At 37.5% G+C, this 17,678-nt stretch overlaps 3 protein-coding genes across 6 annotated transcripts in view; 1 reads left to right on the top strand and 2 right to left on the bottom strand.

Annotated features, from left to right (window-relative positions):
• LOC107039200 (CDK5 and ABL1 enzyme substrate 2) overlaps positions 1 to 2,207 on the bottom strand; it is a 10,174-nt gene extending 7,967 nt beyond the window's left edge. For all 4 annotated transcript variants that reach the window (XM_015258705.1, XM_015258704.1, XM_015258703.1 and 1 more), the window contains exon 1: positions 1,408 to 2,207. In XM_015258705.1, coding sequence (XP_015114191.1) covers positions 1,408 to 1,805 — 398 coding nt within the window. In that variant the 5' untranslated portion in view covers positions 1,806 to 2,207. The remainder of the gene's footprint in view (positions 1 to 1,407) is intronic.
• Positions 2,208 to 4,250: 2,043 nt separating this feature from the next.
• On the top strand, positions 4,251 to 10,334 carry LOC107039128 (gamma-interferon-inducible lysosomal thiol reductase). Its single transcript, XM_015258600.1, has 5 exons — positions 4,251 to 4,362; positions 4,430 to 4,700; positions 5,389 to 5,577; positions 7,843 to 8,163; positions 10,066 to 10,334. Exons 2-5 carry the CDS (start codon positions 4,593 to 4,595, stop codon positions 10,150 to 10,152), a joined length of 705 nt encoding a protein of 234 aa, XP_015114086.1. The 5' UTR covers positions 4,251 to 4,362; positions 4,430 to 4,592; the 3' UTR covers positions 10,153 to 10,334.
• On the bottom strand, positions 10,237 to 15,294 carry LOC107039127 (splicing factor 45). Its single transcript, XM_015258599.1, has 4 exons — positions 15,086 to 15,294; positions 13,803 to 14,292; positions 10,902 to 11,173; positions 10,237 to 10,641 (listed from the first exon to the last, which is right to left on the bottom strand). The coding sequence occupies exons 1-4, from the start codon at positions 15,200 to 15,202 to the stop codon at positions 10,354 to 10,356; spliced, it is 1,167 nt and encodes a 388-aa protein (XP_015114085.1). The 5' UTR covers positions 15,203 to 15,294; the 3' UTR covers positions 10,237 to 10,353.
• Between the last annotated feature and the right edge of the window lie 2,384 nt (positions 15,295 to 17,678).

Below are 17,678 nucleotides of genomic sequence, written 5' to 3' on the forward strand. Positions count from 1 at the left end.
CCCCCCCCCCCCCGCCCCTCCCCCGTCCCCTTTCAACTCTTCTAAAACATTTTTTTCGCTTCTTTTTTCCCAATTTTGTTTTGCATAAAAAACCGTAAAAACTTATTGGCTTTCTGCTGAACAAAAAACCTTCCCCTCCCATAAAACCCATAAATCCCCTCACCTTTCCCTGAACGATCTCTCATTGTTCATCAAAATCAGCAGAAGAATTACTTAATGCGCGGATCTAGCAAAAATTATCAGAAAACTTTTTTTGTGGAAAATTCAATCATCTAAAAAAAAGGACTCGTGATATTTTTCTCTCAATCCACTAGTTTCACAGATATCAACGAAATAGTGTTGACATTTTCTTTAGCAAAATTATGTAATGCCAATGAATTATTATAGGATTACCTCGACAATACGTGAATCTAACAGAGAATGTTAGAGTAAAAAACTGAATTCTCTGCAAAAAAAAAATCTCTCGACACTTTCCTCAACTCCAAGCAAATTCAAAAACTCCAAAATCAATTTTAAAAAATATCCAAAACCCTTAACTTCCTAATTATCTCCTTAACAGCCACATCAATCAAAAAACATCACAGAACCTTTTTTTCAACTCTCGTAAAAAAAATCAAAATATAACTTTCTCCTTTTCTCTCCTCTTCCTTTCCTTTTCTTGATTGTTCTCTCCTTTTTCGCTTCTCTTTTCCCAATTTTGTTTTGCATGAAAAACCGTAAAAACTTATTGGCTTTCTGCTGAACAAAAAACCTTCCCCTCCCATAAAACCCATAAATCCCCTCACCTTTCCCTGAACGATCTCTCATTGTTCATCAAAATCAGCAGAAGAATTACTTAATGCGCGGATCTAGCAAAAATTATCAGAAAACTTTTTTTGTGGAAAATTCAATCATCTAAAAAAAAGGACTCGTGATATTTTTCTCTCAATCCACTAGTTTCACAGATATCAACGAAATAGTGTTGACATTTTCTTTAGCAAAATTATGTAATGCCAATGAATTATTATAGGATTACCTCGACAATACGTGAATCTAACAGAGAATGTTAGAGTAAAAAATTGAATTCTCTGCAAAAAAAAAATCTCTCGACACTTTCCTCAACTCCAAGCAAATTCAAAAAGTCCAAAATCACTTTTAAAAAATATCCAAAACCCTTAACTTCCTAATTATCTCCTTAACAGCCACATCAATCAAAAAACATCACAGAACCTTTTTTTCAACTCTCGTAAAAAAAATCAAAATATAACTTTCTCCTTTTCTCTCCTCTTCCTTTCCTTTTCTTGCTTGTTCTCTCCTTTTTCGCTTCTCTTTTCCCAATTTTGTTTTGCATGAAAAACCATAAAAACTTATTGGCTTTCTGCTGAACAAAAAACCTTCCCCTCCCATAGAACCCATAAAAGCCCTCACCTTTCCCTGAACGATCCGTGAATGCTCGCCAGAACGGGTTGAATCCTCTCATTATCCACAAGTGCTGATACATTAGCTCTCCCACTGGTCGATATGCCATCAGAATCTGAGCTGAACGAGTAATGTTCAACGATTTTCTGCACAATCTCAGGCGTCTCTTCCCTAATATGTAAAATATCTGGCAAACCATCAACAGTTTCCTCGGCAGATGTGTCAGCCTCGCACTGCGTTACACAATTTCTCTGCACATCACTGTGTAAACGCCTGTGTATAACACCATTGTGAGGTAACAGTGACAAATTAGTGTCTCGATGACTTCCATCGAGTGATATATTGGATAAAAATGTTAGCGCAGCAAGTCGTCTACGTGAATGATTTTTCTTTAGGGCTGCTGCCATTAAGATTTATTATTGAGCCTTCACTATCAATTAATCCGTCAACAACCGATAATCTACGAGTGCTATTTGACTTGAATTGATTTTTAAAAAAATTAGAGTTGGAAACGCTCTGTTATCCCGAGGTTTTGACTCTTTGAGATCTTTTTGGTGTTAATTGGTTATAAATTAATGCCCTAATCACTATTTTAATCACTAAGTAGTAGATAATAAGGATCACAATTCATTGTCACTTGTCGTACACTTAGTTCTTGCGTTCATCACTGAATTTGCACGTTGGGCGTACAAATTAATCTCCATTTTAACAGTTTCAACAACAATTATCATGCGAATTTTATTATTCAACACCGGAACGTTACCGATCTACTGGGGCTCGTTCACCTCGCACAGACTTTTACGCAACACAAAAACACGAACTGGTTTGTCGGGGGAGATGGGAGAGAGAGGGCTTTTATCGTCCAGTTGTCGTCAGCCAATGGGAGGGAGGGAGAGTCGCGTAGGGATATTGGGGGCTTGCGTTTGGGGAATTTTACGGGGCCTCGGGGAAAGTTCAAATTTTAAAAAACGCTCGAATATGGTGTCTTAAAAAAATGTTAAAAAATCGTTTGAGAGAAAAAAACTTAATTCTAAAAAAATTGGCCAAACATGGAATCGGGACGGGAAAGAGAATATTTATCATTTGGGTTTTTTTAGCAATAAAAAAATTCAGTGATTTTTTTTGTTGATGATTCTGGAATTATGAAGATTAAGACTTTTTTGGAATTGTTTTGTTTTCTTTTTCATTTTTTGAAAGAGAAGTCTCTCTTAACCGGTGTTTTTTATTGTTATATCTCGAATATTTTAACGTTGTTGTGATTTTTTTTACTACAACGAAAATAAAAAAAAATAAAAAGAAAGAAAATCCACTGTGAAAGAGAATATTTATCATTTGGGTTTTTTTAGCAATAAAAAAATTCAGTGATTTTTTTTGTTGATGATTCTGGAATTATGAAGATTAAGACTTTTTTGGAATTGTTTTGTTTTCTTTTTCATTTTTTGAAAGAGAAGTCTCTCTTAACCGGTGTTTTTTATTGTTATATCTCGAATATTTTAACGTTGTTGTGATTTTTTTTACTACAACGAAAATAAAAAAAAATAAAAAGAAAGAAAATCCACTGTGAAAGAGAATATTTATCATTTGGGTTTTTTTAGCAATAAAAAAATTCAGTGATTTTTTTTGTTGATGATTCTGGAATTATGAAGATTAAGACTTTTTTGGAATTGTTTTGTTTTCTTTTTCATTTTTTAAAAGAAAAGTCTCTCTTAACAGGTGTTTTTTATTGTTATATCTCGAATATTTTAACGTTGTTGTGATTTTTTTTACTACAACGAAAATAAAGAAAAATAAAAAGAAAGAAAATCCACTGTGAAAGAGAATATTTATCATTCAGGCTTTTTGTAACAATAAAAAAATTCAGTGATTTTTTAAATTAATTATTCTGAAATTCCGAAGATTACAACTTTTTTGGAATTGTTTTTTCAATTTTTTAAATAAAAAATTTTCTTTCTACTGTTGTTTTTAATTGTTATATTTTGAGTATTTTACCGTTGTTGTCATTTTTTTTACGTCTTTCCGAGGCCTTAGGTAAAGGTGAACTTTAGAATCGGAACGTGAAAGAAAATATTTATCATTCAGGCTTTTTTCAACAATAAAAAAATCCAGTGATTTTTTTCTTAATTATTCTGAAATTACGAAGATTCAGACGTTTTTGGAATTGTTTTTTCAAATTTTTAAATAAAAAAAGTTTCTTTCAACAGTTATTTTTCATTGTTCAATTACGATTATTTCATCATTGTTGTGATTTCTTTTTACGTTTTACAATTATAAAACATTTTTAATCCGTTTTTTATTGCTTTAAAAAATGGATTTTGAGGGGGTATAATTATTTATTTATATTTTTCTCGGCCCTTACTCAACTCTCGATTGATAAAAAAAAATAAGGCGGATCAATGTGAATCCGAGACTATTAAGCAGGGAATTCCCCTGAATTTCCTTTTTTTCCCTGCGATTTTGTAGAAATCACTAGACTAAAATTGTGATATTCTTTGACGCGGTTGACTTCTATCAACTGATAAGAGCCAATCACCCCACAATAATTAATCCAGCTCGATTCCAATGCGAATTTCCCGCGGATGGAAATTTCTTCCGTGAGTTTAAAAAGAAAAATCAGTGAAAAAAATTTTGCCAATCATCAAAACGTGATTGATATCCATTGTTCCTCGGGCCTTATCAACTGACATTGTCAACTAGCCTTCGCGCTCCCCCCCTCCTGCCCCCACCGCGAAACCTTACTGATCAACTCCAAAAATGACAGAAAAATTCCCTCGACTCCAAAGTTGGTACTCCACCGATAAAACCGTTTCCATTCTGCCATTATCCTCCAGAATTTATCAGTAACCCCACCTCCTCCCAACACATGTCCCCAATCCTTATCAATCCTTCCCAGATTATGCAAATTTCGATAAGTAAATAAATCAATCCAACAACTGGAGCAATTCATGACTCGAGATGAGGGCATCGGTAAAAATCGAGTTACTTCAAATCGAGTTTCTCGCCTTGTGCATTAACTTGAGCAATATTTTTGCAGTTTATCAGCGTCACATCTGCAGTGACGTGTAGCAGATGGCAAATAAAAGTCCGGCTGTGAGGAACGTTGGACGTTTTGATATGATAAGTAGTTTAGAAAGTTGGAACGAATTTTTATGGGAATTTCATTGGATTCGGCCGAGAAGGACTACAGCTAGGACACAATGGGATTGAAGAATTTTGGAGGCTTCAGGTGGTGGTTCAGGTTCACTGTTATTGCGCTGGCTGTTGTTTTTCTCTGGATATTCGTGAGGAATGACAGGATTGATGAGGTAATTCTGAGGTTTTTTGCGTGGATAAAGAGATCCTGATAGTTTTTTCTGATTTTCCGGGAAATGGGAGGGTTTTCGAGAAAATGTGAAAAAAGGTTTTTTGTAGAGAATTTTATAAGCTACAAAAAAGGTCCAGAGACATTTTATCGTGAATCCACTCGTTAATGAAGTAATTGAGGAATTCAGAAAGAGGTTTTATGTGACTGGAACGATTTTGCAATTTGACATGAATTATCAATCTGTAAATCATCCGGGATAGGAATGGGTTTACGAGGAAATGTCAAATAACATTTTTTGTAGAGAATTTCATAAGTTCCAAGAAAGATCTTGAGACATTTTGTCGTAAAACCACTCGTTAATGAGATAATTAAGATATCGAGGAAGAGGTTTTATGTAACCGAAAGAATTTTCGATTTGACATGATTTATTGATTTGTGAATTACCTAGGAAATGAGCAGATTCAGAAAAAAATGCCACAAGACATTTTTTTTAGAGATTTTAATTTCCTATAAAAAAGGTTTTCAGACATTTTGTCGTAAATCCACTTGCTGATTAAATAATTGAGGAATTAATAAAATGAATTGTCTTTTCTGTTTCGTTTTGCAATTTTTTTTTCATTCAGGATCTCTTTGAAATAGTCTTGAGTGTCTTTTCCTCGAAATTTGATTATTCAATAGTTAAAACACAGGTGGGAGATTTTGAAAAACTATCCGTGATGCCCGTGCCAAGGATAAAACCCGAAAAAGTGAAAATAGTGGTTTATTACGAGGCCCTTTGTCCGGACTCAAGGAGCTTCGTGGTGAGGCAGCTAGAGCCAACATATCACAAGATACCTGATAATGTTGTCGTGCAGATGGTTCCATATGGCAAAGCTACGGTACGTAAACAATGGCTGAATAATTCGCGGTGACGTGGAGAAACAAGAGATAAAGTGAAAGATAATTTTCAAAGTATTTCTCAAATATCTCCAGAGATAAGGGGTTTAGAGAAAAATATGCTGAATGTTTTTGCAGTGACTTGAATTTACTGCAAAAAATTTATCGGACATTTTTTCCTAAATTCACTCATTAACGAAATAATCAAACACTTACCAATCAAAAACAGAAATTCATAGAATTCGACGTGATTTTGGTTTTCTTAATAGTAGATTATCTCGTTAACAAATGGTTTTCGAAAAAAACGTGCAATAAGCTTTTTGTAGAAAATTAAATTCTCTACAAAAAAGTTCTCATGACATTTTTATTCAAATCCAATAGTTGTTGAGATATCCTTAGTTTCCCGCTTCTCAATTGTTTGGATAAATAGAGCTAGAGCCAATCATTATCATCTCGCAGCCTCTCTGAAGAGGGAAAACTTGATTCAATCATCCCAATGCAAATGTGGCCACCCGAATGAAGACCTCGACCATGTGCTGTGGGACTGCCCCGACATGATCAGCCGGGACAAAATATGCTCAACGCATTACAAAGGAAAAATTTCCTCCCTCCATACTCTAGCCAAAATATCCTGAAAGACCTAGATCTCATATGCATACACTGAGAAAAAAAATTATTCTTGCCAAATATCCATTTGCTTGACAGAAGTATTTATTTTGTCAATACCATATTTCTCCTGTCGAGTCATTCCCAGACAATCCTCATTAGGCTTCAATTATGACAATTATATTGCTCCAGGAGATGATCATTTTAGTTATGACGTTGCATGAACTCCCTCAATAATTATCAACATTAAAAAATTAATCAAAATTCTTTCCTTAGAAAATAAGAAATTTAGGAAGAATGAATAATTATTGAAGGAGTTCATCCAAAGTCATTTACACCATAGTCATCCTCTAGAGCAATATGATTGTCATAATTGAAATCTAATCGGCCTCACCTGGGAATGACTCGATTGGAGAAATTCGATTTTGAAAAAATAAATAAATAAATAAATCCTGAAAGACCTAGATCTCATATGCATACACTGAGAAAAAAAATTATTCTTGCCAAATATCCATTTGCTTGACAGAAGTATTTATTTTGTCAATACCATATTTCTCCTGTCGAGTCATTCCCAGACAATCCTCATTAGGCTTCAATTATGACAATTATATTGCTCCAGGAGATGATCATTTTAGTTATGACGCTGCATGAACTCCCTCAATAATTATCAACATTAAAAAATTAATCAAAATTCTTTCCTTAGAAAATAAGAAATTTAGGAAGAATGAATAATTATTGAAGGAGTTCATCCAAAGTCATTTACACCATAGTCATCCTCTAGAGCAATATGATTGTCATAATTGAAATCTAATCGGCCTCACCTGGGAATGACTCGATTGGAGAAATTCGATTTTGAAAAAATAAATAAATAAATAAATCCTGAAAGACCTAGATCTCATATGCATACACTGAGAAAAAAAATTATTCTTGCCAAATATCCATTTGCTTGACAGAAGTATTTATTTTGTCAATACCATATTTCTCCTGTCGAGTCATTCCCAGACAATCCTCATTAGGCTTCAATTATGACAATTATATTGCTCCAGGAGATGATCATTTTAGTTATGACGTTGCATGAACTCCCTCAATAATTATCAACATTAAAAAATTAATCAAAATTCTTTCCTTAGAAAATAAGAAATTTGGGAAGAATGAATAATTATTGAAGGAGTTCATCCAAAGTCATTTACACCATAGTCATCCTCTAGAGCAATATGATTGTCATAATTGAAACCTAATTGGCCTCACCTGGGAATGACTCGATTGGAGAAATTCGATTTTGAAAAAATAAATACTTCTCTCAAGTAAATGAATATTTGGCAAAAATATTTTTTTTTCTCAGTGTAGACATCATCAAGTTTCTAAACGAAAGCAATTTAAAAATATAAGACCTAAGACACCAATGTACACATCTATACACGAATCCATATAAACTGCCTCCTGTCTTAGGTCACATATTCTCTTCTGTTATTATAATTCTTCTTTTCTATTTTTTTTCTATCCTATATCGATAAGCTGTATAAACTTGTAGTTTCGTGCTAAATAAAAAAAAATAGAAATGTCTATAAAAAGGGTAAGCCCCTAGAAATTGTCTCGAGAATCCAAAATGAGTTGTTAATGACTTAAGAATGATAATCTGAACATTTGATTAAACTTTTCAGACAATTCCGGGACCAGATGGTTACAGCTTCGAGTGCCAACACGGCCCGAGGGAGTGCGAGGCAAACACAATTCACGCCTGTGCTATTGATGTGATAAAAAAACCCAGCGTTCAATTAAAATTTCTAGCCTGTATGATCGAGCACAATATCTGGCCGCAAAACATAACGCGCACGTGTGCCGACAGACTCCACGTTGATGCTGAGCCAATATTTAAATGCTACAAAAGCCCCCGAGGGGCTGAACTATTAGCCAAGTACGGGGAAATGACGCACGCCCTGTCACCACCTGTCGAGTTTATTCCTACAATCACTCTTGATAATGTGAGTAAATAATAGTTTAATTAACGAGATTGACTGGATCAATAGAACTATAAATTTTCGACTGAATGAGAAAACCAAAATATTTGGATTGGCGTTTGAGGTGATGTTTGACTAATTTTGTGGGGATTTTTTCAAGATTCATTCGAGTTTTCGACCGAGAAATATCGTCCTATGATTCCGATATTATTTAATCATCAAGTGAAAACGGGATACAAACTCTTTATGGTCTCGTTATGGTCTGCAAAATAAAACTTCAATGTTCTATTTTTTCTTCTAACGAATGAGTAGTCCGACCGTCTGCAGTTTCTTGTATTTCCTCAGATTGATTCGTATAATGCGCATTTCGATCAAAGTAAGAAATTAAGGCCCGGGTGTACTATCTTTCGAACGTTATCTCGATGTTTTTTTAACTTCCCGACCCGAAGGGAGGAAGTTATTGTAATGACCCCGAAAATCGAATGTGGAAATTTAAGCATTTCTCCACGTTTCATGACCTTTGGAACCACTTCTGACCCTTTTCAGGTACCTGTCTGTATGTGTGGATGTGTGTATGTGTGTGCGTACGTCTGTGACAAAAATTTTGTGCCACGATTCCTCCTGAACAAACGATGCGATTTGACTTTTTTTTTTTTCGCTGTATTTTCATGTGACTTGAACCTGATTAGATTATGGAGACGATCGTCTCAGCGTTTCTCCAGTTTTTTCCAAAAAACATTTGGAAAAAAGTCGAAAATTAGCGTTTTTTTGTAAACGAGACCATTTCTCCGTGCATAACGATGCGATTTCAAGTTTTTTTTGTTAGAAACGATGAATCTTGATATAACGCACAAATCATGGAATACTGGAAGACATTTAATCAGCAGTTCACTAGCTTTTTTCGAAATCGATATACATTCAAGAAACAATTTTACTTTTCTGATAAATTACATCTTTTCTCGATGCGGAATACGGCGATGTGTGTGCATGGGAGTGTGTGTGAGTGCGAGCACGCGCACGGATTTTCTTGTCTTCTATGGGTATTTCCTCGGAGAAATGTGAGAAAAAGATTGAATAAATACATAATAAAAAAATTAATGAAAGAAAAAACAAATGGTCGGGAAGTTATTGGTGCGACCCGTAATGGGTCACATCCAATTCCATCAACCCCTACCGGTCATACCCTAAAGAGGGAGCGCGCGAAGCGCGCGACCGGGCCTGATTTTTTCATCTTTCGTCATCTGAAATTGTCAATTAAGTCCTGCATCATGCAGAAGTTTCGAAAAATTATGAATGAATAACAAAAAAAAGTAGAAAAAATTCTTAATTTTTTCAAAGAGCATTTTTAATTTATATTTAGAATAAGTTGAATAACAAGAAATTGAAAAATGTATCTGATTTACGGTGACAAATGACGGCCTGTCAGCCAATATCATGCAGGGGGAAGACTGATTTCGTCAATCTTGTCCCACACTGCACAAGGACATTTATTACGAAAAGGGCTTTTTGTTGTAATATTTTGGAGAATTTTTTAATCACACTTTTATCACATAAAAATGGCAGATGACTACATACCACTGTTTTGAAAATTGAGATACCTAGCTGTAACTTCCCATGAGGAGTTAGTGTTCAGATATCTGTAATTTCCACTTTTTTCAACTCATTCTGAATCTCAATTAAAAACGCTCTTTGAAAAAGTTGAGAATTTTTTCTATTTTTTTATCATTCTACCATAATTTTTGGGAATTTCTACACGATGTGCGACTCAATTGACAATTTTGGATTACGAAAGATAAAAATATCCAGATAACATACGAAAGATAGTACACCCGAGCCTCAAATCTTCACCATCTGCATTGATGAAAATAAATTGATGAATTTACAATTCATCATTTTCCACCAAAAATGAAAACGCTTCTGTTTCAGGACGCTGGGAACCAAATAGAAATACTGAAAGACTTGTTACACGAAGTCTGCAAACGATACAAAAAAGTACCTGCTGGTTGCCACTGACCGCACTGAATGCCAAAAATACCCTGTAAAACTGAATTATCAATGTTGAGAGATAAGACGATGAAATCAATCAATTCCACAAAATATCAAATATTTACAATTTATCACGAATGAGCTGGATACACAAAAGAGAATGTACTGCTAGGAATTCTGTAAATATAATTATCGCAAAAGTTGATTAATTGATGATCCATTGTTGATTCAGTCCAGTAGTTGATAGTTGTCCAGTTTTTCGCTGGAGTAGAATCCAGCCCTGACCTGTCTCCCCCCAAAAAACCTCCCATTGAGATCCACAACAGCTTTTATAGCACTCTCTATCCTCTTGAACTCGACGAATATGCGAACTGCCTCTTCTGCCTGGACGTCTGGTACCTCTTGAATCACCACTCGTGCCACATCTCCATACTTCGTGTTGCACTCGTCTTTCACCTCGGGCTCGAGGTCGTCATCCACTTCTCCAGGGCCTACCATATTCCTGAGAAGCACCACCTGTGAACAAAATCCATTAATTCCATTCACAACGCCATTTTTCTTAATTTGTTAATTATCTCGTTAAGCAGTGGTTTTACGAAAAAATGGCTTCAGACATTTTTTGTAGCTTATGAAATTCTGTACAAAAATGATTTATGACATTTTTCCCTAAACCCACTCGCTCTCAAAATACTCAACAATTAAAAAAAATTCTTTCGAAAAGTGAATTTTAAAAACATGGAAAGAAATAAAAAAATGTATAAAAATCTTCTGGGCACCTTGCTCGGACTCTTCATAATTTCAGTGATACTGGGTTCTTCGCTTCCGAGCCCCTGACTCCCACTGGGAGGTGAGGGCACCAGAGAAGGAGGCGGAGGCATCAGTTGCTCCCTCTCCCCAACAATCCTTCCGCCCCGTTTACTCGTCTTCTCGACCTGAAGGGCAACACTCATCCCCTGCTCCTTCTTCCCCAGGCCCTGTCCCTCCTTGAACCCATACTTCGCCATTATCTTCGCAGCAACTGAGGACGTCGCATACCCCAGCCCTCCGCCTAGACAATATTTCAAGTTAATTAACCAACAAAAAAAAAAAAGTATAAATTGATGAAATCCAAATGAAAGACTGCAAAATCAATGCATAAACCATGAATTTTCGTTTTCCCTTTTAAACAGACATCGGAATAATCATAAATTTTAATTAAAGTTAAATTTTGAATAAGTCAATTGTTAACATTACTCACCAATTTTTCAATTATTAAATTAATCATCAATTTAAATTTTCAAATTCCGCATTATTTTATCAATCAATAATTCAATTTGGAAGATTGACGATTATTTGGCTAATCGAAAAATACTTTTAAGACATTTAGAAATATTTACTCAATAGTGAATCGACAATTCCATGTTGTCAATTATTTAGTTAAGAGTCAATTGAAAAAAATTTTAATTGCCAATTATTACATTATTTTTCAAATTTCAATGAAGTAAATCTTGATTATCGTAAAATGCAACTTCTCATAATATTACAGAATTAATGATTGATGCCGACCAATGGTTTTAAATCTTCTGCACCTCAGGGAGTTAATATAGATCTTTAAATAAGGGTCACAAGGATCAGATTAAGGGTCATATGGATCATCTTAAAGGTATAAACAAGGGTCACAAGGATCAAATTAAAGGTCATATGGGTCAGATTAAGGGTCTAAAAAAGGGCCACAAAGATTAGATTAAGGATTACAAGGGTCGCAGTAAGGGTTCAAATAAGGGTTATGAGGGTAAGAAACTAAGGGTCACAAGGGTCAGAATAAGGATCACAAGAGTCAGATTAATGGTCACAAGGGTCAGATTCACGGTCATATCGGTCAGATTAAGGGTCACAAGGACCAGATTAAGGGTCCAAATAAGGGTCTACATAAGGGTCACATTAAGGGTCTAAATAAGGGTCACAGGGATCAGTTTAAGGGTCATAAGAGTCAGTTTAAGGGCCTAAAAAAGGGTCACAAAGATCAGATTAAGGATTACAAGGGTCGCAGTAAGGGTTCAAATAAGGGTTATGGGGGTAAGAAACTAGGGGTAAGAAACTAGGGGTCACAAGGGTCAGAATAAGGATCACAAGAGACAGATTAATGGTCACAAGGGTCAGATTCACGTGACCCTTCATTAATGGTCACAAGGGTCAGATTCACGGTCACATCGGTCAGATTAAGGGTCACAAGGACCAGATTAAGGGTCCAAATAAGAGTAACAAGGGCTAACCCTTCTTACCTTGTTAGCTTAAGAGTCTAAATAAGGGTCAAAGGGATCAGTTTAAGGGTCAGTTTAAGGGCCTAAAAAGGGTCACGAAGATTAGATTAAGGATTATAAGGATCACAGTAAGGGTTTAAATAAGGGTTATGGGGGTAAAAAACTAGGGGTCACAAGGGTCAGAATAAGAATCACAAGAGTCAGATTAATGGTCACAAGGGTAAGATTAAGGGTCACGAGAATCACAGTGATCAGATTAAGGATCATATGGGTCAGTTTAAGGGCCTAAAAAAGGGTCACAGGGATCAGTTTAAGGGTCAGTTTAAGGGCCTAAAAAGGGTCACGAAGATTAGATTAAGGATTATAAGGGTCACAGTAAGGGTTTAAATAAGGGTTATGGGGGTACGAAACTAGCGGTCACAAGGATCAGAATAAGAATCACAAGAGTGAGATTAATGGTCACAAGGGTAAGATTAAGGGTCACGAGAATCACAGGGATCAGATTAAGGATCATAAGGGTCAGTTTAAGGGCCTAAAAAAGGGTCACAGGGATCAGTTTAAGGGTCAGTTTAAGGGCCTAAAAAGGGTCACGATGATCAGATTAAGGATTATAAGGGTCACAGTAAGGGTTTAAATAAGGGTTATGGGGGTAAAAAACTAGGAGTCACAAGGGTCAGAATAAGAATCACAAGAGTCAGATTAATGGTCACAAGGGTAAGATTAAGGGTCACGAGAATCACAAGGATGAGATTAAGGATCATATGGGTCAGTTTAAGGGCCTAAAAAAGGGTCACAGGGATCAGATTAAGGGTCATATGGGTCAGTTTAAGGGCCTAAAAAAGGGTCACAGGGATCAGATTAAGGGTCATATGGGTCAGTTTAAGGGCCTAAAAAAGGGTCACAGGGATCAGATTAAGGGTCATATGGGTCAGTTTAAGGGCCTAAAAAAGGGTCACAGGGATCAGATTAAGGGTCATATGGGTCAGTTTAAGGGCCTAAAAAAGGGTCACAGGGATCAGATTAAGGGTCATATGGGTCAGTTTAAGGGCCTAAAAAAGGGTCACAGGGATCAGATTAAGGGTCATATGGGTCAGTTTAAGGGCCTAAAAAAGGGTCACAGGGATCAGATTAAGGGTCATATGGGTCAGTTTAAGGGCCTAAAAAAGGGTCACAGGGATCAGATTAAGGGTCATATGGGTCAGTTTAAGGGCCTAAAAAAGGGTCACAGGGATCAGATTAAGGGTCATATGGGTCAGTTTAAGGGCCTAAAAAAGGGTCACAGGGATCAGATTATGGTCTACAAGGGTCACAATAACGGTCCAAATAAGTTGTATGAGGGTAAGAAGCTGAGGGTCACAAGGGTCAGAATAAGGATCATGGAGGTCACATAGGCGTCGTATAAGGGTCATATGGGGGTTGGCGTGAAATATAAAATACCTCTTGGTGTCACTGGAGAAGACACTGGAGTAGGTGAGGACACCAGCGGCTCCGAGGGCTCCTGAAGCGACGGAGGAGGGGCTATTGCGGCCCCTCCGGTCACTCCTCGGGATGCCGTCGACCTCTCCTCGTCCCTCTCGGGGACTATCATCGTGCTGTTGGGGGTCGACGACGTCTGGGGCTCCTCGAACCTCGTCACCTCTCGCCTCCTCTTTCGCTGCTCTGCCTCCTGGTCGTACTCCCTGTCGCGGATGTCTCGGAGCTCCTTCACCACTTTGTCGTACTCGTTCGGCCACATGGGGTCGTACTCGTTGACGACGTTCCAGTCGAATTCACCGGAGGTCGCTGTGTTGTTGGGAATTGCCGTGGGGAAAATACTGTTCGAGGCGTCATCCTCACGATCGGGCTCGCGGGTCAGGGTTGTTTTTGATTTTAGGTCGATTACCGGGGGGAGGACTGCAGTCGCTTTTCGATATTGCTCTCGTTTTGGCTTGAAAATCATTTGATGTTTGACAAGTTTAACTTTTTAATTTTTTTTTATTTAATTTTTTTCATTTTTTCATTATTTAGGATCATTTTTTTATTGTATTTTTTTTTATTGAGATTATTTATTAGTGATAATTCTGCATGATGGAAGATTTTTGAGAAAATTCAATCATTTTAGAATTCAATTCTTCATTTTTTTTAAATCGGTGGATGAGTCTGAGGTCTTTTGTCTTCAGTAACGCGAGAACGGCAGAGTCGATTTTCCCGATTTTTTTCTCATTTTCGAGGTGTTTTTTCAAGCTTTAAGATGAGCTTTGAGTCATCCCAATCGGATCGTTGGGTGAGGAGATATTAACGATTAAATCAGATCAATTTTATCGTGCACTACATTACGTCAAGAGTCCAAACGGTTGTTAATCAGGGGATTATCTCGTTAATGAGTGGTTTTAGGAAAAAATTCCAAATAACATTTTTTTCAGAAAATTAAATTCTCTCCAAAAAAGTTCTTCTGACATTTTCTCCTACACCCACTCATTCCCCACATATTCCCTCCTAACCATTAACATATCTGAAATCCGAAAAGTTTCACTCGTTTCTCTATCAGACCCTGCTAACAAAATATTCTCATCTCTCCCCTTCATCACAAAAATAATTATCATTAAATTTCACCAGTAAAATCCTCAGTATTGAGTCCCCATCCATGAAAGCAGAATGAGTGTAACAGGAAAATAACAACTCAATTCTTGAAAAAAAGTTGAAAATTGTCCAAAAATATTGACGTTATGAGGCAATCCTACCTGTGTAGTGGCTGCTTTCTTCAACTGCAGCTGCGACTGCAGCAGTTTAATCCCAGAGGACCATCCTGCCACCTTGTCCGACGCTCTGTGCTTATCAAAATCATCGTACAACGACATTTCCACAATTATTCAGTCAAACACGATTACTATCACGTCACAATCATCACGAACATAACCTTTCGATACAAACACCATCCGCCATTTTGATAATCACAACAATCTCCCCTCAATCGATAACAAAATCCCGTCATTACCGACTGAAGATAAAAATCACTAAATCCGGGAGGTGGCGCCAGAGACTAAATAAACCGCTCGATTTTCGTTTTCAAAAAAAAAAAATTCATGTTTTTTTTTTTCATCATTAATTATTTGATGTTAATCACAAAAAAAATTCTAGGGAGAATGAGACGATTTGCCCGGCCCAACTCTAAATTTCATTCTCCATTCATACATTAAACATAAATATAAACTCATGAAAGAAATACACATCCGCAATTTCCTGATGTATCTCAAGATAAGCCCTCCTCACTCGGTTCCTCATCATCATCAAAGGAAAAAAAATATATATATTCCAAGCACTTCTCTTCAATTATCCCTCCACCGGCTTCAACTTCAACCGTTCATTCGTATATTTTTTTCATCCTTTTTTCCCGTACAAAACTTGGAAAAGCGGAAATGTAATGGGTTTGCGTCACAATCAAAGGCGCCGCCGGTGAGTTTATTTATTAATAGGAGAAGACCGAAAGATGTTGGGGAGTGGCATGTAGAATGAGAGAGGAAAGGAGGACGAGAGAATTTGTAAGTATCATCCTACACAATAATTCCGTTCTCTCACCTGACTTTATATTTTTTTCTCCGAAAGGANGAAAAAAAAAAAAAAATCAACATGCCCCGTCTACACCCCCCCCCCCTAATTATCCAATTTTCAACTTTCCGCGGATGAAAAAAAAAAATTTAAAACAATAATAAATCCGCAATAACAGTAAAAATAGCCCTACATAATAATTGAATTTGTCGCAATCGTCACCCCCATCTAATTCCCCCCCACCTTCACCGCAAAAATAATAAAAAATCCCTAAATGATCATTAATTCCGGACAATCCATCATCCTAATAAAAAAAAACCCTATATTTCCCCCATAAAAGACAGACGTTTCGCTCGCGTTAACGTCATTCTTTTTACTCGTATTCGTATTTTCATCCTCTCTTTGCCCGTTAGTACCACTCTTTTGCCGAGCAGCTGGGATTCTCTGTTTTTCCTTCACCTCCCCCTCGCCCCCGGCCGCCCCCCCCCCTTTTTGCCTTTTTAATTTTTTTAACCACGGTGAATTTCATGCCGCGTAGTTGTCCCTCATGTTATCTCTCTCCTTTCACAAAACCCGTGAGTAATGTTATCTCCTTTTTCCCCGGGGTTTCTCTCGCGCGGCAGCAAAACGACGGCAGGAGGAGGTAGATGATGGAGGGGGTTAGGGGGGGAGGGCGCAGGGGGAGGGGTAGAGGGCTTGGACGAGCGCTTTGTCGGCGCCCGCGGCTCAGATCAAACGTGCCGACGTACTCCCTCTCCGTCTCACTTTTTTTTGCGCTTCCTCTCTCTCTCTCTCTATTTTTCTCAACCCCCCCTCTTCGCCGGCCCCCTCAAACGACTCAACAGCCCCCCTCCCCCACCCCCCACCAGGGGCCCCACCGCCGCGATTTAAAAAAGTGTAGACGCCCCTTTCCGGCAAACCGCACAACACTCTGTACTCTGCTGACTGCGAGAGAGCGCCTCACCAGGGGGAACTGAGGCTCGAAAAAACCCGATGCACCGAATGCTGCAGTTGTCTGTGTGTTGGTAACCCCGTGGTGAGCACGGCCTCGCCGGTAAAACTGTATTATAGGCCATATCCTATATTCTGTCCTACGGAACGGCCCACAACAACACCAGGCGTAGTCGTTGGGCCCTGGCCTGGGGCCCCTTCGAGGGTTTTTTTTTTAAGGGGGGAGGGGGCTTTTTGTTTTGATCTGGAGATTTGGGGAGGGGGGTTGTTGTTTTTGCTTGGGTCAGGGTGTGGTGGGGATTTTTGGTCGTATTGTTGCAAACTTGGGAGTTGGCTCTACTACGTGAGACCAATTTTCGAATTTTTCGAATGGATTTTAGGTTTTGCGTTGTTTTTAGGGTTCTAGGGATTTTTCGGACTTTCTGCTTGGATCGGCTACGAAACCAACCGGCAAAAACGGTTTTGTTTTTGTTGGTTTATCGGATTTTTTTTCTGGGAAAGAGTTTCCTTGGAATTTTTGATAAGATTGTTACAAACTTGGGAGTTGTTTATTCGGGCCTTAGGGTTTTTTTCTAGGGGGAAAGTCTTCATATGGGGATTCATGATAGAACTTTTTGGAGTGCTTTAGACGTTCCTCGGACATGAGATCCATTTTCCAATTTTTCGGATGGATTTTCTGTTTTTTATTCTGTTTAGAGTTTTAGGGATTTTTTGAACTTTATTTGAGCTCTCTAGGGATTTTTTTAGGAGACGCGTTTCCCTATGGGGATTTTTATTATTAATGTTACAAGCTTGTGAGTTGTTTCTCATAAACAACTTCTGATCCCCAATTTTTCG

This window comes from Diachasma alloeum, unplaced genomic scaffold (genome assembly GCF_001412515.2).
Source record: "Diachasma alloeum isolate Michigan unplaced genomic scaffold, Dall2.0 Dall_scaffold_00294, whole genome shotgun sequence".
NCBI classification, from domain to species: Eukaryota; Metazoa; Arthropoda; class Insecta; order Hymenoptera; family Braconidae; genus Diachasma; species Diachasma alloeum.